The sequence below is a fragment of the Pocillopora verrucosa genome, chromosome 12 (genome assembly GCF_036669915.1).
Source record: "Pocillopora verrucosa isolate sample1 chromosome 12, ASM3666991v2, whole genome shotgun sequence".
Taxonomy (NCBI): Eukaryota; Metazoa; Cnidaria; class Anthozoa; order Scleractinia; family Pocilloporidae; genus Pocillopora; species Pocillopora verrucosa.
The window spans coordinates 2557699-2579752 of NC_089323.1; the positions used below are offsets into that span (position 1 = coordinate 2557699).

General features: G+C 41.2%; 2 protein-coding genes across 2 annotated transcripts in view; both read right to left on the reverse strand.

Annotated features, from left to right (window-relative positions):
- LOC131783209 (uncharacterized) overlaps positions 1-22054 on the reverse strand; it is a 227665-nt gene that overhangs the window by 71068 nt on the left and 134543 nt on the right. The gene's annotated exons all lie outside the window — the stretch shown is intronic.
- On the reverse strand, positions 7074-20355 carry LOC136277377 (uncharacterized; the record flags this gene model as incomplete). Its single annotated transcript, XM_066159407.1, has 4 exons — positions 20232-20355; positions 13553-14324; positions 10673-13024; positions 7074-9394 (listed from the first exon to the last, which is right to left on the reverse strand). Coding segments are annotated over exons 2-4 (5403 nt in total), but the record flags the coding sequence as incomplete, so codon positions are not given.

Genomic DNA, 22054 nt, shown 5'->3' on the forward strand with positions numbered 1-22054 from the left:
ATTCAGGGCGATCTTTTCGGTCACTTTAGAAAGTACAGGCAATAATGAAATAGGACGATTGTCACTAGGAATCTCGTGATCACCATCTTTTAGATGTGGCACTACTTCCGACTTCTTCCAGGCCTTAGGGAAAACAGAGTTACTAAAAGAAGAGTTTATCAATGCAGGTAGAGTTGGTAATATATACGGTAAACAGTCCTTGATCACAAACACTGGAATTCTGTCATAGCCTGGAGCTTTATTAGAAGGCATAGCCATAATAAATTTTCGCACGTCTTCACTGGTTATTGCTTTGAAGTCAAACAGTTCATCGCAATGAGTTGAACCGAGATAAACAGGAGTAGTTGGTAGGCCCTGAAGGCGAGCGAGCTCCGCAGAGTCATCGGCGGCCTTCTGTTCCACAGATATAAAGAAGCGATTGAATTCATTAGCGAGTGCATCTGTGTCCTTGGTAAAGCTTGGCCGGCCTGATTTATTTCGGAGGGCACTGCGAATAGTTTTCCACATTGGCCCACTGTGGTCCTTTTTTTTTTACAGATTTTATGATAGCAGTGCTCTCGTTCCGCCTTCCGTAAAACAAATTTAATTCTATTTCGCAGCTCCTTAAAAAGCTCCCAATCTTCCCTCGTCCCAGTCCTTCTCGCTCTTTTGTGAAGGTGGTCTCTCGCCTTCATCAAATCCCTTATGTCCTCCGTGATGAATGGGTTTGGTTTATGTCGTATTTTCACTGTTTTAACCGGAGCATGGTCGTCCAGACACGCCAACAGCAAGTCATTAAATGCATCGAGTCTGATATCAACGGATTCGTCTATCAGGTTCATAGTATCCCATGGGATGTGCGCGATGTCATTTGCAAACTGATCGGCTTTATAATTCCGAAAACTACGTGTGACGATGTAGGTTGGGGCTTGCTTGGGTGATCTTAAGTTAATAACAGCATGAACCAGAAAATGATCACTTATAGTTATTTCAAGAACACCGCTCGACTTGACAAGGACAGGGTCAGAGACCAAGATGACATCCAATAAGGAGCGTGAGTTCTCAGTCACGCGAGTTGGCTTGTCTATAAGCTGTATCGCATTTACAGTTGCACAAAACGACAGCAATGCTTCTCTACTCGGATTGTTTGAAAGAAGGTCACAGTTTAAGTCGCCTGTTAGCACAATGTCCTCGTTGCGTGATAATGCCTCGATTTACTTTGGGAGCAGTTCATTCTCTAGGCATGCAGTTCCAATTTCCGGGGGTCCGTAAACAATACAAACCAGCAATGAACGAAGCTTCTTATTTTGAACTTGAATCCACAACTGGTGTAGGCCGGATTCTGATATTTCCGTGAGATCCTTCAGGACTTTTACCTTCAGAGTAGATTTTACGTAAGCACATACACCGGCACCTGCTTTTCCAAGGCGATCAAGTGTAAAGACCTTGTATCCCGGGATTTCGACAACACTGTTGGTCACGGAAGAGTTAAACCAGGTCTCCGAGATGGTTAAAATATCAAAATCATGTTCAAGGCAAACTCCTTCGTTTCAGTGAAGTGTTGTCTACATTTGAGAAGCTCTGCGTTAAGATGAGCTATTTACAAGAGCTTGTTTTGGTTTTTATGCACCGTTGATTGTGCATTCTTTGTCAATTGTATTCTATTACAATTTGCGCTCACGTGTCCAACTGAGTCAGGGATGCGACGAGTCCGACGATTCCATGAATAACAGCAATCCTACTGCTAGTGGTAGCTGGACCTGGTAATGGATGGATGTCGCCACTTAGATAAATAAAGTTAAAACCAGCACAAGAGTTAGGATAATATGAAATTCTTTGATTAAAATATTTTCGCCGCGGATCAGTGAACCGGCACGCTAGCGACCGCACCGCCAAAGAGAAACAAAAGGCTCAGGAGTGGTATTTTGAACCCTTACGAAGGATGGCCGTTCACAAGGCAGATTTCCACGGGCGAAGCTAATCCATAACTCATCTGAATTGCAAAAACCTCGAAAACATGTCTGGTAAGCGAAGAGTAGATCGAAATAACACTTCTTTCTTTAATATACTGCGCAAAGCCTCCAGAAAACTCCAGTCCACGACGTCCTACAATGTTCCCATAGGTGTTAAGCTCAGTCTGTCTGCATAACGTAGAGCTTGAGATGAGAAAATAGATCAAAAGTGGAGAGCACAAAAGGCCGAAACTCAAAAGAAGTCTTTTCACCGGTGGACAGTCGACGTACGTTGAGACTCTCTCTACATAACAGTGCAATACCACCCCCTCTACGATCAGTACGAGGACAATGAAACAATCTGTACCCATTAGGAGTGATCTCTTTGCAGACTGCAGTATCATTCTGGGTTAACCATGTTTCAGTAATAGCAAAAATATCAGCTTCGCAATCTTGAACATAATCACAAAAGGATGCAGATTTATTTCTCAGAGAATTAGCGTTCAACAAACAAAAGGTCAGATTAGAAGAACAATGATTAACTTGATTAGTGTCGGGACCAGGATTCAACTTGAAAAGAATGTCTTCAATCAACGGGCAGAATGTTGCATACGCATTAGAATAATACAAGAAAGGTCTTTTAGATCTTCTGTTTACCAGAACTGGATGGACAATACGCTGGTACTTCACTAACGAAGACAACATTGCGTTTCCAAATTCCACATGTTGAATCAGTGGACCACATCTCCACAGTATGCTAATTTCAGAAGTTTCATTGAAGTACAGACATGATGAGGAGAAAAAAACTAGCTAAAACCATAGTTAGTAGAGGAGACTCCTCTACTAACTATGCTAAAACTACGCGAGGTGCGTTGCGTAAATGGACCACCACAGGACAAATATTTCAAATATCTCAATATCAAAGTTTGCCGACATACTTTCGTTTGTCATTATTCCAGGAATGTTTTGGCGAAATTTGACAAACGCGAGACTTTAACTCGTAAAAGTTCGCAAACAATTCGTGCCACGCTAGGAGATCTTGCCTCCTGAAACCGCAAACCAATGGGACAATAATAGTCGTGGTTACACCAACCCTTTTACCCATGGGTAAATAGCGTTTGCCCAGGGGCAAGGACGTTTTTGTGTGTAACCGCTTTCCCCAGACCGAAACTGCCCTAGAGTTATTTCCATGGATACATCTAAAAGAACAAAAGAACTTCCCATGACAGTTCCTGAACTGAAGAGTGGTGGTTACACACACCTTGGGTTTGGGGCCTTACGGAGAGTAAATGGCTTGGGTTTGGTTAAGCTCAGGTTTCATGTTACCCTTGGGGATGCGGTTCCACAGTAAAAGACTTCCCTCAGGGTCAACTATAATTAGATATGAGTTCACTGACCTGACAAATTGGCAGGAAAAGTACAGAGCTACATGGATGTTACGAATCGAGATCTATTAAGCTTAAGTTCAGTGATTCTCCTGCTTATTATACGACAGTCCTCCATAAATATGACAATCCAGCAGTTTTTTTGCGAGAAGACACCGAAGAAGGCGCGAAATTAGCCAGGCGCATCGGAGGTCACCTCAAAACACTGCAGGCGATCTCCTGTATAGCTACATTCTGCTTTATGATTGGCCAAGCCACCTCAGGGAGCAGATAAACCGCAATTTTTTAGTTCAGGAAGTGTCATGGGAAGTTCTTTTGTTCTTTTTGATGTATCCATGGAAATAACCTTAAGTCAGTATCGGTCTGGGGAAAGCGGTTACGCTCAAACAACGTCCTTGCCCGTAGGCAAACGCTATTTACCCATGGGTAAAAGGGCTAGTGTAACCACGACTAATGGGACCTCCCTGCGTCGATGAAGCTGGATCAAGATTTCATGGGAAAAGTAACCCATTGCAGACACGGTTTTTTTCCTTTTAACTCGCTCGCTTAGTGGAACGTTGAGGAGGACGACATATGAAAGGGAAAAGTTGCCAAAGGCTAAAATGGAAAAACAGGAAAATTTGCTGAGGAGCAAGACAACAGATCGACAGAAAGCTTTCAAAATACAATTTGTATCAAGGCTGGTATTTGCATAAATAAAGGAAGACCTCGTTTTTAAGATTATGTATGGCAAATTTTGGTTTGACGATGACTTCTTCGTTCGAAATATGGACGCTATCGTGAAACTTTTTTTTTTCTTCTTTTTTCCTACCTAGGACTTTCCTCCGCTTTTGATTTTTTGACGAGCAAAGATTTTTCCATAAGCAAAGAACTTCCCATTGTGAATTTTTTCAAGTGCACGATGTAAACAAAATATGCAAAGAACATGAAAAACGAATCTCAAGATGAGTGGTTGCCGCGAAAATTCCCTCAGACTCGCCCAGATCAAAGGTTATGACACCTTCCTGATTTCTTAACTTTTATTCGAAAGTACCTTTTTCTAAATAACTCAGGTACTTTTGAAGATTTCAGGAAAAAGAACTTTTTTATGGGAACGTTATGTTAAATGCTTGAATTCACTTTAGTCAAATAAAAAAAAATCGATTTTTTCGGCCTTTGAGGGTGGAAAGAAACCCTAAGCAAATTGACCACCGTAAATAGTTTCTAGGCTGAAGTTTCTAGCGTAAGCCCTTTGTCGCTCTGAAATTTCCAAATGTCTTTTTGATTTTCTCTGTTGAGCAATGACTGGCATGCTTTCGACTAATACGCCCGCCAGAATTTTGTTCGTGTATAATTATGATGTTTAAAAGGGGCGTAGATCGAGTCTGAAATGCTCAGCGGTGTATCCCCTTGGCAAGGTTAGGCGAGCACTGAGGTGCTGAAAAAGAGTAGCCAGAGGCATGTTGGGTTACTCCTAAAAAAGGGAACTTTGAACTATATCTGTGTTCCTCTTCGGAGAGTTTAGCTTTTATGTCAAGAGCACGTTTCTTGGACTAAGGTGCTGAAAGTAAGTTCCTAAAGCACGTTCGAGATTAAAGTAACTTTAAGCTGTGTCAGGGTGTTCTTTCCCGAAGAGTTTAACTCTTATGTCAACAGCACGCTGTTTGGACTGCATTGCTGACAAAAAGTCACCTAAGGCATGTTGGGTTACTCCGAGGCTAAAGTAACTCCTCGCTGTGTCTGGGTGTTCTGCCTCGAAAAGTTTAACTCTTATTTTAAGAGCACACTCACCAGACTAAAGTGCTGAAAAAAAGTCACCTGAGTGATGTTGTGTTATTCCAAGGTCGAAAGAGCTTTGAGCTGTGTCTGCGTGTTCTTCGCCATGGAGTTTAACTCTTAATTCAAGAGCACGCTGAAGTGACTCATGTGCTGACAAAAAGTCGCCTGAGGCATGTTGTGTTATTCCAAGGTTGAAGTAGCTTTGAGCTGTGTCTAGGTGTTCTTCGCCAAGGACTTTAACTCTTATTTCAAGAGCACGCTGATGGGACTGAAGTGCTGACAAAAAGTCTCTTGAGGCATGTTGTGTTATTCCAAGGTTGAAGTAGCTTTGAGCTGTGTCTGGGTGTTCTTCGCCAAGGACTTTAACTCTTATTTCAAGAGCACGCTGATGGGACTGAAGTGCTGACAAAAAGTCGCCTGAGTCATGTTGTGTTACAGCGAGATTAAAGTAACTCCTCGCTGTGTCTCGGTGTTCTTCCCCAAAGAGTTTAACTCTTATTTCAAGAGCACGCTGATTGGACTGAAGTGCTGACAAAAAGTCGCCTGAGGCATGTTGTGTTATTCCAAGGTTGAAGTAGCTTTGAGCTGTGTCTGGGTGTTCTTCGCCAAGGACTTTAACTCTTATTTCAAGAGCACGCTGATCGGACTGAAGTGCAGACAAAAAGTCGCCTGAGTAATGTTGTGTTACAGCGAGATTAAAGTAACTCTTCGCTGTGTCTGGGTGTTCTTCCCCGAAGAGTTTCACTCTTATGTCCAAAGCACGCTGTTTGGACTGAAGTGCTGACAAAAAGTCTCTTGAGGCATGTTGTGTTATTCCAAGGTTGAAGTAGCTTTGAGCTGTGTCTGGGTGTTCTTCGCCAAGGACTTTAACTCTTATTTCAAGAGCACGCTGATGGGACTGAAGTGCTGACAAAAAGTCGCCTGAGGCATGTTGTGTTACAGCGAGATTAAAGTAACTCCTCGCTGTGTCTGGGTGTTCTTCCCCGAAGAGTTTCACTCTTATGTCCAAAGCACGCTGTTTGGACTGAAGTGCTGACAAAAAGTCGCCTGAGGCATGTTGTGTTATTCCAAGGTTGAAGTAGCTTTGAGCTGTGTCTGGGTGTTCTTCGCCAAGGACTTTAACTCTTATTTCAAGAGCACGCTGATCAGACTGAAGTGCAGACAAAAAGTCGCCTGAGTCATGTTGTGTTACAGCGAGATTAAAGTAACTCTTCGCTGTGTCTGGGTGTTCTTCCCCGAAGAGTTTCACTCTTATGTCCAAAGCACGCTGTTTGGACTGAAGTGCTGACAAAAAGTCTCTTGAGGCATGTTGTGTTATTCCAAGGTTGAAGTAGCTTTGAGCTGTGTCTGGGTGTTCTTCGCCAAGGACTTTAACTCTTATTTCAAGAGCACGCTGATGGGACTGAATTGCTGACAAAAAGTCGCCTGAGTCATGTTGTGTTACAGCGAGATTAAAGTAACTCCTCGCTGTGTCTGGGTGTTCTTCCCCGAAGAGTTTAACTCTTATTTCAAGAGCACGCTGATCGGACTGAAGTGCTGACAAAAAGTCGCCTGAGGCATGTTGTGTTATTCCAAGGTTGAAGTAGCTTTGAGCTGTGTCTGGGTGTTCTTCGCCAAGGACTTTAACTCTTATTTCAAGAGCACGCTGATGGGACTGAAGTGCTGACAAAAAGTCGCCTGAGGCATGTTGTGTTACAGCGAGATTAAAGTAACTCCTCGCTGTGTCTGGGTGTTCTTCCCCGAAGAGTTTCACTCTTATTTCAAGAGCGCGCTGATTGGACTGAAGTGCTGACAAAAAGTCGCCTGAGGCATGTTGTGTTATTCCAAGGTTGAAGTAGCTTTGAGCTGTGTCTGGGTGTTCTTCGCCAAGGACTTTAACTCTTATTTCAAGAGCACGCTGATGGGACTGAAGTGCTGACAAAAAGTCGCCTGAGGCATGTTGTGTTACAGCGAGATTAAAGTAACTCCTCCCTGTGTCTGGGTGTTCTTCCCCGAAGAGTTTCACTCTTATTTCAAGAGCACGCTGATTGGACTGAAGTGCTGACAAAAAGTCGCCTGAGGCATGTTGTGTTATTCCAAGGTTGAAGTAGCTTTGAGCTGTGTCTGGGTGTTCTTCGCCAAGGACTTTAACTCTTATTTCAAGAGCACGCTGATGGGACTGAAGTGCTGACAAAAAGTCGCCTGAGTCATGTTGTGTTACAGCGAGATTAAAGTAACTCCTCGCTGTGTCTGGGTGTTCTTCCCCGAAGAGTTTAACTCTTATTTCAAGAGCACGCTGATCGGACTGAAGTGCTGACAAAAAGTCGCCTGAGGCATGTTGTGTTACAGCGAGATTAAAGTAACTCCTCGCTGTGTCTGGGTGTTCTTCCCCGAAGAGTTTCACTCTTATGTCCAAAGCACGCTGTTTGGACTGAAGTGCTGACAAAAAGTCGCCTGAGGCATGTTGTGTTATTCCAAGGTTGAAGTAGCTTTGAGCTGTGTCTGGGTGTTCTTCACCAAAGACTTTAACTCTTATTTCAAGAGCACGCTGATGGGACTGAAGTGCTGACAAAAAGTTGCCTGAGTCATGTTGTGTTATTCCAAGGTTGAAGTAGCTTTGAGCTGTGTCTGGGTGTTCTTCCCCGAAGAGTTTAACTCTTATGTCCAACGCACGCTGTTTGGACTGAAGTGCTGACAAAAAGTCTCTTGAGGCATGTTGTGTTATTGCAAGGCTGAAGTAGCTTTGTGCTGTGTCTGGGTGTTCTTCGCTAAGGACTTTAACTCTTATTTCAAGAGCACGCTGATGGGACTGAAGTGCTGACAAAAAGTCGCCTGAGGCATGTTGTGTTACAGCGAGATTAAAGTAACTCCTCGCTGTGTCTGGGTGTTCTTCCCCGAAGAGTTTAACTCTTATGTCCAAAGCACGCTGTTTGGACTGAAGTGCTGACAAAAAGTCTCTTGAGGCATGTTGTGTTATTCCAAGGTTGAAGTAACTCCTCGCTGTGTCTGGGTGTTCTTCCCCGAAGAGTTTAACTCTTATTTTAAGGGCACGCTGATCGGACTGAAGTGCTGACAAAAAGTCTCCTGAGGCATGTTGTGTTATTCCAAGGTTGAAGTAGCTTTGAGCTGTGTCTGGGTGTTCTTCGCCAAGGACTTTAACTCTTATTTCAAGAGCACGCTGATGGGACTGAAGTGCTGACAAAAAGTCGCCTGAGGCATGTTGTGTTCTTCCAAGGCTGAAGTAGCTTTGTGCTGTATCTGGGTTTTCTTCCCCGAAGAGTTTCACTCTTATGTCCAAAGCACGCTGTTTGGACTGAAGTGCTGACAAAAAGTCTCTTGAGGCATGTTGTGTTACTCCAAGGTTGAAGTAGCTTTGAGCTGTGTCTGGGTGTTCTTCGCCAAGGACTTTAACTCTTATTTCAAGAGCACGCTGATGGGACTGAAGTGCTGACAAAAAGTTGCCTGAGTCATGTTGTGTTACAGCGAGATTAAAGTAACTCCTCGCTGTGTCTGGGTGTTCTTCCCCGAAGAGTTTCACTCTTATTTCAAGAGCGCGCTGATCGGACTGAAGTGCTGACAAAAAGTCGCCTGAGGCATGTTGTGTTATTCCAAGGTTGAAGAAGCTTTGAGCTGTGTCTGGGTGTTCTTCGCCAAGGACTTTAACTCTTATTTCAAGAGCACGCTGATGGGACTGAATTGCTGACAAAAAGTCGCCTGAGTCATGTTGTGTTACAGCGAGATTAAAGTAACTCCTCGCTGTGTCTGGGTGTTCTTCCCCGAAGAGTTTAACTCTTATTTCAAGAGCACGCTGATCGGACTGAAGTGCTGACAAAAAGTCGCCTGAGGCATGTTGTGTTACAGCGAGATTAAAGTAACTCCTCGCTGTGTCTGGGTGTTCTTCCCCGAAGAGTTTCACTCTTATGTCCAAAGCACGCTGTTTGGACTGAAGTGCTGACAAAAAGTCGCCTGAGGCATGTTGTGTTATTCCAAGGTTGAAGTAACTCCTCGCTGTGTCTGGGTGTTCTTCCCCGAAGAGTTTAACTCTTATTTTAAGGGCACGCTGATCGGACTGAAGTGCTGACAAAAAGTCTCCTGAGGCATGTTGTGTTATTCCAAGGTTGAAGTAGCTTTGAGCTGTGTCTGGGTGTTCTTCGCCAAGGACTTTAACTCTTATTTCAAGAGCACGCTGATCGGACTGAAGTGCTGACAAAAAGTCGCCTGAGGCATGTTGTGTTATTCCAAGGCTGAAGTAGCTTTGTGCTGTATCTGGGTTTTCTTCCCCGAAGAGTTTCACTCTTATGTCCAAAGCACGCTGTTTGGACTGAAGTGCTGACAAAAAGTCTCTTGAGGCATGTTGTGTTACTCCAAGGTTGAAGTAGCTTTGAGCTGTGTCTGAGTGTTCTTCGCCAAGGACTTTAACTCTTATTTCAAGAGCACGCTGATGGGACTGAAGTGCTGACAAAAAGTCGCCTGAGTCATGTTGTGTTACAGCGAGATTAAAGTAACTCCTCGCTGTGTCTGGGTGTTCTTCCCCGAAGAGTTTCACTCTTATTTCAAGAGCGCGCTGATCGGACTGAAGTGCTGACAAAAAGTCGCCTGAGGCATGTTGTGTTATTCCAAGGTTGAAGAAGCTTTGAGCTGTGTCTGGGTGTTCTTCGCCAAGGACTTTAACTCTTATTTCATGTTGTGTTACAGCGAGATTAAAGTAACTCTTCGCTGTGTCTGGGTGTTCTTCCCCGAAGAGTTTCACTCTTATGTCCAAAGCACGCTGTTTGGACTGAAGTGCTGACAAAAAGTCTCTTGAGGCATGTTGTGTTATTCCAAGGTTGAAGTAGCTTTGAGCTGTGTCTGGGTGTTCTTCGCCAAGGACTTTAACTCTTATTTCAAGAGCACGCTGATGGGACTGAAGTGCTGACAAAAAGTCGCCTGAGTCATGTTGTGTTACAGCGAGATTAAAGTAACTCCTCGCTGTGTCTGGGTGTTCTTCCCCGAAGAGTTTAACTCTTATTTCAAGAGCACGCTGATCGGACTGAAGTGCTGACAAAAAGTCGCCTGAGGCATGTTGTGTTATTCCAAGGTTGAAGTAGCTTTGAGCTGTGTCTGAGTGTTCTTCGCCAAGGACTTTAACTCTTATTTCAAGAGCACGCTGATGGGACTGAAGTGCTGACAAAAAGTCGCCTGAGTCATGTTGTGTTACAGCGAGATTAAAGTAACTCCTTGCTGTGTCTGGGTGTTCTTCCCCGAAGAGTTTAACTATTATTTCAAGAGCACGCTGATCGGACTGAAGTGCTGACAAAAAGTCGCCTGAGGCATGTTGTGTTATTCCAAGGTTGAAGTAGCTTTGAGCTGTCTCTGGGTGTTCTTCGCCAAGGACTTTAACTCTTATTTCAAGAGCACGCTGATGGGACTGAAGTGCTGACAAAAAGTCGCCTGAGTCATGTTGTGTTACAGCGAGATTAAAGTAACTCCTCGCTGTGTCTGGGTGTTCTTCCCCGAAGAGTTTAACTCTTATTTCAAGAGCACGCTGATCGGACTGAAGTGCTGACAAAAAGTCGCCTGAGGCATGTTGTGTTATTCCAAGGTTGAAGTAGCTTTGAGCTGTGTCTGGGTGTTCTTCGCCAAGGACTTTAACTCTTATTTCAAGAGCACGCTGATGGGACTGAAGTGCTGAGGAGAAATTCCCTGAAGCATGTCTGGTTATTCCGAGAGTGAAGTAACACTCCGCTGTGTCTGGGTGTTCTTCGTTAAACAGATCTATTGCGACGTCAAGGGCGCGTTGAAAGGACTGAATGGCTTCAGAATAGTTTTGCATCTTACGAAGAGCCATGCCATGGTCATAATAATTTCGAAATAGTCCTTCTTGATGCAAATTTAAATCAAGATTTTCGTTGGGCTTAGCTTTATCTCCAGGGCTATCTGCTCCACTTTGTTTTAAAGTCATTTTATGATACCTGATCCATGTGTCGCACAACTTCGATGCTTCCTCGGGATTATTTAGTACATTAAGTGTCGAATTGATGTTGCGCTGGAAGGTCCATAAACCAACGGAATGTGGGAGGATCTGTTTCTCTTTTTGATTTGACATCTTTAGCACACATTTGCTTATTGCTTGCTTTGTTTCATAATCAGAGAACTTTTCTGTTGCCTTGCTAAGAACGACAATCATTTCTAATCTAAGTGGTTGAGTGGTTGTTACGTCTGGTTCCGGCATACCTGCCTCGATCATTCTCAATTCTTTGTTATTCACTGGAGGAATAATAAGGAGACTTGCGTCTCCTAATGCTCTGCATTCATGTAAGGCTTTTTTGTAAAGCTCTAAGGAAGTTGCTCTCTTTTCAATGAAAAGAAAGTAAGTAACAAGAATTTGCAGAACAGTTACTCTGAGAATTCGCTCTTCGGGGCTGTCACTCATCAAGGAAAGAGCTTTTTGTAAGTTTTCAGCGCCGTCGCCTTTTTTCCCTGAGACCAGTTGACAGATGGCTCTATAACACAGGATTTTTCTTTTATCATCTACCGACAAAGAAAGGCCTTCGGCTTCATGGAGAAGCGTCATTGATCTTCCATCTATCCCCCAAGTCACTTCGCCGAATGCTAACGACACCAGTAGCTGACTGTAGAGAGCGCTCTTTCCAAACGCCTGAGCTTCTTTAGTTGCGTGATCGTAAATTTTGAAAAAGAATTTTCCCTCGCACCAGAAAAGGGAATCTAGAAAAACTTCTGCTTTTGTCAGGACACCAAATGCAACGTCACACGTCTTAGGATCGGAACAGCTTTCCATAAGACTCTGAATAATATTCTGCTTCTTTTCATAGAAGTCAATAAATGCTTGCATGGATTGTCCTGTCAAAAACTGTTGATTTAGCTCCTCGAAAAGAGAGACGTAAAATGCAGACAAACGTGCTTTGGAGTTCAGCATGGTTTCTTTCATTTCATCTTGACCTCTTTCTCTTGCAAACGACAGAACCAACTTATGCATCGAAAATGACTCAGGTTTGGAGCTAGAGTCGAGGAAAGATTTTCTCCGAAGCCTATGCAAGATTTTCTTGGCCTCCAGAGTTGTTTTTACACCCATGACGGCTGCAGCAACCGAGTGGTGAAAATCACCAGAAAGAACACTAAGTGATACCAGCGCTTCTTTCTCGGATAAAGAGAGTCTCTGATAAGAAGATTTAAATAGGAGCTTCAATCGCAGATAGCTTGGATAATCTGGATTGTCCAACAGCTCGAAAATGTTACTTTCTACAGATTCCTTGAGGCTATCTAAAAATTGACTCGGCTGAGCATTATCTTCGGTAATGGAGGAACACAACAGTTTCATGGCCAAAGGTACGAACCCGCATATTTTTGCAATATTCGAGCAGTCAGACGCGGTCGCTCTTGGAAGTAATTGGCCGACTAACGTTTGAGAGAAGGACTCCTGTAATGGCCCTATTCTTACTGCTTGATGGCCTTCAAAATGCACATTCATAAATTCAAGAGATTCTCTTGTTGTAAGAAGAAATGTTAAATTTTTGAATTGACTAAGAATGACTTCCAGAAGGCTTATAAAATCCTCCTTCACATTCGGTGCTTCACTATCGAGCAAATCATCGGCATTGTCAAGAATCATCACAAATTCACCTGAAATGTCGCCGAGAAAGTGAGAAAGTTCTTCTTCTATGGGCATCGGCTGACGAATTTGGTCTTTTGTGGAGTGTCTTCTGAAGAAGCTCAGAAGCTGCGTAGTCAGATCGGCTTTTGAAAGAAGCCCTCGCATGGAGAAGAAGTATACGGGAAGTCCTCCACTTTGGAGTTGATGTCCGACTTCAGTTGCCACAGAAGTCTTACCAAAACCAGGCGAGCCCCATATGGACACGATCCGGGAACTTTTGGAAATTAAGTGACTGCTGATGTCTTGACATTCTCTCTGACGGCCAGTGAAGTGTGGAACCTTTGAAGGAAGATTTGATGGTGGAAGAAATGGCTGTGAATCTGAAAAGAAACAAATTGATGCAATCATGAAAGAGCTCATGTCGGTAGATTGAAGAGCAAATTAATATAATGATCATGAAAAAGGGTACATTTTTACAGTACCATTAAAAATCAAGAAAATCAAGTCTTATGGATACAGCTTTAATCATGAGGTTCTTGTTTTTTCCGTGAAGTTGTAATCTTAACAACATCGCACAAGAGTCACGATGCCGGTAAATAAAGTGGGTGCGGTTTACTTCTTGCACAAATTGTACTGAAATAAAAGATAAGAAATTGTTCAAGGTGGTACTCTTATTAAAGAATAATTTCATCCTAGGGAAGAAGAGAGGATTTTCAAGACATGTACAAAGCATTTTGGCGAAACCTGGAAGTAACCCTGTTGAAGTATTACCACTAAAATACAGAGTAAAAACGCTGTTGTTTCTTTTGTTTCTCCCCGCCAAAGTAGTGCTTATAGGACTGTGCCACATTGCATCTTAAAATTGTTGTTTACCTAAAAATCCTGTAAAGCTTATAATCAATTTATACCTGTTTGATCTTGATCCATCTTACGTTTCAAATTATCAATTTTTCCCTCCAACGAAGCGACACCTAATCTTACTTCTTCGAGACACTTGATATATGATCTGGTCTCCTGCCAAATAGTTTCCTCCAATCTGCGAACTTCTTTCGTGGGAAAGTCAGACTCTGTCAATCCACCGATGGCATCAATGGGATCTGTTATGATACCAAGAGCTCTGAATGCTTCTTTAGCAAGCTGCACGTATTGGTCAAAGGTTGGTTTATCAATCTCTGACTTGTTTGAGTGACAAAGCGAGTTTCGTAAAAGTCGAAGCTGATCAATCGCGAGAGCGAAGGTTTCGGCTGTATTTCCACTTGGACTCACAACAGATGGATGGAACTTTCCAAGAGGTACTTTATGGTGCTTAACGTACAGTTCACCAAGTGTATTGTAATGACCTTTGCTATCTGGCGTAGCGAAGGACCTTGCATAGATGGTGGCCTGGAACAGGGCGGTACAATCCCATTCTTCATAGGAGATGTGTATAGGAACTTTGGTTTTTCCACCTTCTTCAGCGAGAAACAAATTTCTTACTATCGTGGAGTTATCCCACAATTGATACCCGGGCCGATGTCCAAATCTGTTGTCCCACATGGATTTGAACGTCTGACGCAAAGCAATGGCGAACTCATTCAGTACAATAGAGGCAAATTTGAAATAATTCAGCTGCTCGTCCGTAAAAGGCGGTAGAGTCATACTCGGCGTGAGCTCTGGAGATAGCTATCCTCAACCGAAATCCTGAGAAAAATGTTGGTTGATGTAAGTGGGAGGAAAAGGAAAAAAGTTCTTTGGTCATGTTATTCTCGTTTAAATAAATCCTTTATCGTACATGCGAACTGGCTCTATCAATTGTACATGACAGCATAGATACGGAAAGTGGCTACACAACTAAATTAACTTGAGACAAAGTAAAAAACTCATCTCTGCGTTATATATATTAGATTAAAGATTTACGCTTTGAATCTGCTTTCCTTTTAGAAGGCAAAGCCTAGCACTTTGTAATTAAAACCAAAATATTTCCCTCTCGAGGTTCAAATATTGTCTCTCATTAAAATGCAGAAACCGAAAAATCGAAGACTGTGACGCCATATGATAAATAAGCGTCTTAGAACTTAAAGTCCTTCACAAATCTCACTGCAGTAAGCTTGGTATAGCGTCAAAACATTGTTTTTGTAAACCTCAATTCCATTTTATTGATACGCAGAATTTTCTTTGGCAGCAAACATTTTAAATTAATTTCACGTCTGATATGATACTTTCACGGTATTTTGATTTACATGCTTAAGAAATTTCACAACTCTTTCAAGTCGCCAAAGACTTAATATTTTCTGTTTTAACTTTCTACAAGATATCCTTAATGAATGGGATTACGAACTTGCGTGGCATGAACAAGAAGCATGAAGAAACAAATTATTGCGCATTTGATGATAACAGGAAATTGAAGGGTACAAAAGATTGCATTTTTATGTAGCGTAAAAGCGGCTTAAAACTTTTACATTCTCTGCACGTTAGATGACGACTGCCAAACGTCAAGTGCCAAACGCCAAATCTAGTTACTGACAGCAGTGATCAGAAATCGGGTGTTGTGCAAAGTCTAACAAAGTTTGGAGTTTAATAAACCTCAATAGATGGTCTGTTGTTGTTTCATTCCTTTCATAGTTGAAAAAACTGTTATTTACGTACCTTCAAATTCAAGTTAGAGCGAGAAATATTATGATGGTAGACGTACAAACCGATTATCTTAATGATTATTGGACGAACTGCAAGACTGTAACTCAAAATCTAGTCTGAGACTAGTTGAGGTGTTATGATTTGCTATTCATATCACACGGAAATTTTTAACCCTTAATTTGCAAAATTTCTATGCAATGTTGAGTTCATTGTTCTCCAGAAATGTTGAATGACGTTTACAGATCAAACACTTCTTGGCAAGGGAAATTTCCCTTTTAATCTGGATAATATACTCAGCATTGTTCAATTTCCCTTTTGAAATAAACATGACCACTCTGAACAATGCTCTTCAAAATTCCCTGACTTATTTTTAGACATAAATAACAATTACTTTCTTCAATCATACATCTTGAACAGACGTGTTTTTTGAGTTGTCTAGTCTGTTTTGTTTTGTTTTGTTTTATTTTTGGCATCTTCCAAGCAAGCAGAAATAAGCGTTAGGTGAGTGCTATAAAAGAAACACCTGATAGAGTAGGGGCGCTGGGCCGCGGCGTTTCTTCATTTTTTTGTCATGCGAATGCGAAACTGTCACCTTAACACTGGACTTTAATTTTTATTGAAAATATCGCCTTAACGATCCTCCACTGTTGAGTTATGCGTGTGCCTTTTGAGTCGACTTGTGCACCATCAGTTGCTTAACGTTTCCCTATGTGTATACATTATGTAATTACAAAATTTATCTATCTTCCTTTTGTCATTGATTTCATCAAACGAGATCACAGAATTTCCGGTCGTTAACCCTTAACTCAGTAAAAACACTGCTGTACTTGCAATATAACCCGAATAGTGACGAATAGTCGCGAATAGTGACGAATAGTCGCGAATAGTGACGAATAGTGACGAATAGTGACGAATAGTGACGAATAGTGACGAATAGTGACGAATAGTGACGAATAGTGACCGAATAGTGCAAATAGTCGCGAATAGTGACGAATAGCGGCGAATAGTAAAAATAAATGAATTAATAATGAAATAAAAATATTTGTTGCCCTATTTCATAGATTCAGTGGATTCAAATGTGTGTATATACCGATTATTTGACATAAAAGGCAAGATATAGATTGTGTTTCAATCATGTATATTATCATTCTGAAATAAATAAGAGGTACTACTCATCCGTTTCACAAACAAAGAGTTAATCACCGACACCGGAAATCGTGACCAGGTATTCCTCGCGACTCCCCTCGGTTTGTTTTCCAATTTGCCTAGGCCGCTGCGAATCACTTCTTGCGTAAAAACCTAAAAACCTGCGAAGTGGAACTCTGGTGGCTACTGTTTCTTGCCGATATTTACCGTCCGCAAAACGTAGAAGTCAGTAAATGTGACCGATTCTGCTCGGGGAAATTTTATTGTCTGGAGCTTGGATATGTCAGGAGAGTTTCGCTGACAGCTGGATTAAACCCCGTGTTGTGAAACCATTTATAAAGACTTAAAAAACTCATTAATAATTCATAAGCCCATTAACCTATCAAATGGTAGATAATACATCACGTGCAGTGACTTTATATCGATAAACCTCATCCTTATTAGTATGCGGTGTTTTATCAGATAGAAAGACACTGCACGTGACTTATGAATATTAATTAATTGTCAACACAGAAACTGGCACAACAAATGGTGGGAACATATTTAATGTTCTTTCAACAAATTTCACACAGTAAATTTACTTTTGCACCAAATTAATATTACAGTTGTGAAATACACATCTGGAAAAATTCTCTATTCCATTAGTACAGTAATCTGGTAAAGGCATATTAGACAATACATCAAAACACGTGTGAGATTTGATTTTCTTGCATACTAATTTAATCCCTAACGTTTTTCTCGTATGCTAATTTCTAACGTTCACAAAAGCATAATTGTTATGAACTCTCTTGACACACGCTTTTCCAAGAATGTTTTTGAAGCCGTTCAAAAAACTCGCAGCACGTGTTTTATCGGGTCAAAAACCACTCGGCTACGCCTTGTGGTTTTAAACCCGATAAAACACTCCTGCTCGTTTTTTAAACATTACATCATTCTTTTTCTTCGCTTTTTTCGCCTCACACAAAAAGGGAAACGTGAGGCAACTGAAAGATGATTCATGCTAACCTGTGAGTATCATTTAGCACTGGCACAAGTCGACTTAACAGGCACACGCATGACTTAACAGTGGAGGATCGAAAACAGGAATAGTCCATTTTACAGTTGTGAGCTTGGTTGCCAAGCCTTTGAACAGGAATGAGGCTAAGGGTGACCTTGTTATGATACAAACCTTCCTGCTTTTCAAATGCAAATTACTTTGTTATCATGCTAACTAGATACTGGGCCCGGTTGTTCAAAACTGCGATTAGCGCTAATCCACGATTAAATAGGCTAATCGCCGATTAAATTTAAGTCGCCGATTAGTTTCTGTTGTTCAAAGCCCGATTATTCCTAACCTTCGATCAAACCAAGGGTTAAATCTAACCCTGCTCGCTAGGTGGATTAAATCCTTAATCGGCAGATTAAAAAATAAAAATCACAACATGGCTGACTTGTTGTATGGTTGTGTTGGTGTTGATGGGCGAAGAAAAAGGAAGCAAAGAGAGTTTAGGAGCATCGGTTTCACGATAGATGGATATACAGGCGAAGAATTAAGAGCAAGGCAGACTTTTCGGGCGCCATTTGTTTTTTTGTTTACATGGGAGTACATGTAAAAGAAAATAAGAAAGAAACAAAGTCTAAAGTCCGTTAATTTTCACTTTGCTTTGTGTTTGTTAGCGAAGTATACATTTTATGCAAGGTATGGACATTGAGAGGTATTACAATAATGTTTCCATTTATAAACTTACTTGTTTCAAACCCCTGTAACCCAGTAAATGACGGTGTGTCACTGAACATGTTTATTATTTTTAAACTGGCTTCTGATGGGTTCGGGGGAGCAGGGCCACCACCTGTCTTCTTCTGTTCACTTTTAAAGGAACTGAATTCTCTTTTTGCGTGACTCTGGAGGTTTTTCCACTTGTCTCGTACTTCCTGCGTTGATCTTGCTGTCACACCGACGGCGTTTACCGCCTCCGAGATTTCTTCCCAAATCTTGTTTTTTTTTGCATTTGTTATACTGTTGGTAAATTTACTTTGAAGAATGTCTATATTTTCTTAAAATTTTTCCGTTAAAACGGAAATTTCAGCGGGTGAAATGTTTGCTTTCCGCACTTTCTTCGCTGGAGAAGCCATATTGACAAAAATAAATTTCCGGCAATTTATGACGTAAACTGGCACAAAATAAATTATAATTAATTAATATAATTCATTTTATGCTTAATCGCGGATTAGTAAATCGACCGAGTAATCTCCCTTTGAACAACCGTTTTTTAACCAACGATTAACTAACCCACGATTAAGAAATTTAATCGCCGATTAGGCCTAATCGGTGATTAGTTTAATCGCGGTTTTGAACAACCGGGCCCAGGTCTCTATCACAACGAGGTCACCTTCAGCCTCACTCCAAATCAAAGGCTTGGCAACTAAGCACACAACTGTAAAATGGCCTATTGGCAATATTTTAAATGACAATTATAGTCCAGTGTTTCGTGCCAGTTTCGCATTCGCATGACAAAAATTAAAGAAACGCTACGGCCCAGCGCCAAAATTTTGACATACAAATAGTGAGTCGAAAAAACCGCTTAAAATAATTTTTATGATGTATTAAATACTCTATAAATCGCTGGCAGTTACTAATACATCAACCTCCCACCCCTCCCTGCGTATTGATAGCTCGTCCTTTACCCCTCCCTCACTAACAACAGTCTGGCTACCATCCCTCCTTGAAGGAGTACCTACCCTCAAAAAGCTGAAAAAATCGTCCAAAAAATGATTCCAAAATAGTCCAAAAATAGTCCAAGGGTCCAGTGGTCCAGTCCATATTTTACCCTATGTCGTTTCACACGCTATCTTCGAGAACGCAAATCACTTCTATTCTTAGATCAAAGTGAAAGAACCAGTAATTTGTGCCAGGCTGTCAGACTTTTATGTTGCAGATTTAATGCAAGGTGTGATATAACGTTTACCAGCTTAACAGAGTTAAACGTCGCCTTATTATGCGGTATTGCAATTTCTTCCGTGATAGGGAAACAAAATGCTCGCTTGGGCGACGAAGTTAGAAATTGGATTATTAACTTCAAAGCTGTAAGCCAAAATAACAAATGCAGACGACGATTTCCAAGAACTACAGCTTGACAGAGACATGTGGTTTTGGTATTTCTGGGAATTCTTGTCATTTGTTTAATTAGTGACAATACCTGAAACCGAAACTACTTTCTAGTTTCTACTTTTAAAAAGGAAATTGCGTATCGGCGAGTTTATGGAGCGTTTTTTAAATCGCAAGTTTTTTCAATTTCCCATTAATGCGACGAATGAGCCCTCACCGCGTTTCAAAGTCGAATAACGATGTAAACATTTTAAATTCATAAGCTCGCCGTGGTGCGATGTTTCCGCGAAAACATCTTGAATAATATGATTCATATTCGACAAAAAATTTGACCTACATTCGCTACATCTTCACCTTCGACAGGACTCGGCAACTTGTATTTTTCTGTAGCCAAAAGGCTCGACAAGATGACCGCGTAATCCCACTGTTACAGAAACATGACTTAGCTAGACAAGAGACGATATGGAAGGTCCTTGCCCTTTGTCTATTAACCACTGGTTTTTTCAGTTTCGGAGAGTAACATAACGAATAGATTAAAATTGAAATTTTACTGCAGCAAGAGTAAAGCTTTGCATTCTCTGTACGTAAGATGACGACTACTAAACGTAAAATCTTGTTAAAGACAGAAGTGATCAGAAAACGAGTGGTGCCAAATATAACAAAATTTAGAGTTTCTTAGACCTTCATCGATACTGTCTGTCGTTTTATTTCGTTAATAATTGAAAAAACTGTCGCTCACCTACCTTGGAATTTCAAATTAGAGCGAGTTTTATCATGATGGAAGACGCACAAACTGAGTATCTCATGATTATTGGACGAACTGCAAGACTGCAACTCGAAATTTATCCAGAGACTGGTTGACGTTTTATGACTTGTTATTCAAATCATACGGAGATTTTAAACCCACATGTAAATTAAAACATTTCTTGAGAACAATGAACTCTTCATTGCATATGCTAAAATGTGGCGTGATGTTTACAGGTCAAACACATCTCAGCAAGGGAAATTTCCCTTTTAATCTGAAAAATACACTCAGCATGGCCACCCTGAACCATGTTCTTTAAAATTCACTAACTTATTCTTGACAGAAATAACAATTTCAATCTTCAATCTTACATCTAGAACAGGCGTGTTTTTTGAGTTGTCTAGTCTGGTTTTTTGTTTTTCGTCTCTCAAGCAGGCAGAAGTAAGCAAAACACGCGATAGAGTAGGATCAATTTTTTTCACGCTCCACACCACGCGCGTTTCTATTTCGACCCGCGCTCGGCTCGTGCTCGCCTGAAAAACAAAAGAAGAAAAGATCTATCTGTTTTATACGCTATCTTCAAGAAGGTGCTCCTAAGGCAATTTCGCTCCTCAGGAAATCATCGTTGGAAGCGATTAAGGTTCTACAAGTCACCTAGTACTTCCAAATAGGCTTTTTAAAAACAACGGCATCGCCTGTTAAGAAATGTGAATAAACACAAATCTTGTTTATCAGAGACCTCTCTCATAACGAACAGTGCAAGATCTAAGCGTCTTTTCATTAGTTTTACAACTATTTATTTTTCTTTTCTTTTCTATTATTTTCTTATACCTCCCGGCGCGTTAACGTTTTCTGTCCAGTTTGTCATCGTTTTTCGTTAGTTACACCTTCACTTTCACACGCTTTCGTAACGCACGTAATTATGCAGTCCTCTTGTATTGAGACCCAGTTTCCATTTTAACATAGTCACTTTTTTACTCAGATTCTCATTTGTGATTAAGAAGTCTTTTCCATAAAGTTAAATTCGATTGTAGTTTTATTACTGATAATAATAGTAGTAATAATTGTAATGATAATAATAATGGTAATAATAATAATAATAATAATAATAATAATAATAATGAGTGGAATTTAGCAGTGGACGTTCCAGGAGGTGGCTCATCTTGACCACTGTTTCTAGGTCTATTTCTTTGCTCGCAAACTCGGATACGGAAGGCAGTAAACCGCAAGGGCGCGAAAAGAAATTAACAGAAAAGGGAAATCGTATTGGACGGAAATTCGTGGTCAAGCACGCCAAAATGCTTATTCGGCCCTTTCAACGCATATGGAAAGGGTTCGTAAGTTGCTAAACGAAAACAAGAATTTAAAAGCTCTCGAAGAAGAAAGAGATCGCTTAGACAAACTAAAGGATGCCTTTAATGAAGCTCATGGAGCATACGACGAGTTTATCGCTAACAAAGAAGATAGAAAGGCCTCTTATCTTTGGTACGACATCCGTGACAGAACTTATTTCGAAATGAGACTAAAGCTTGTTGAACGAATCCACTCGCTACAGCAATCGGGAACATCGAAATCGAGTCAATCACAAGCCGGTTCGATAAAATCAGGAAATTCCAGGCGAACGAAGACCTCTATCAGCAAAACGTCAGTAAATTCGAGAGCGAGTTCGGGTCGCTCACTCAAATTAGAGGCCGCCGCCAAGACAGCAAGACTGAAAACGGAAATGACGTTCTTAGAGTGTGACAATGAAATAAGAAAAATGCAATTAACGAAGGAAATCGCCATCGCCGAAGCCGAAGAAAGGGCAATTAATGAGGCTCT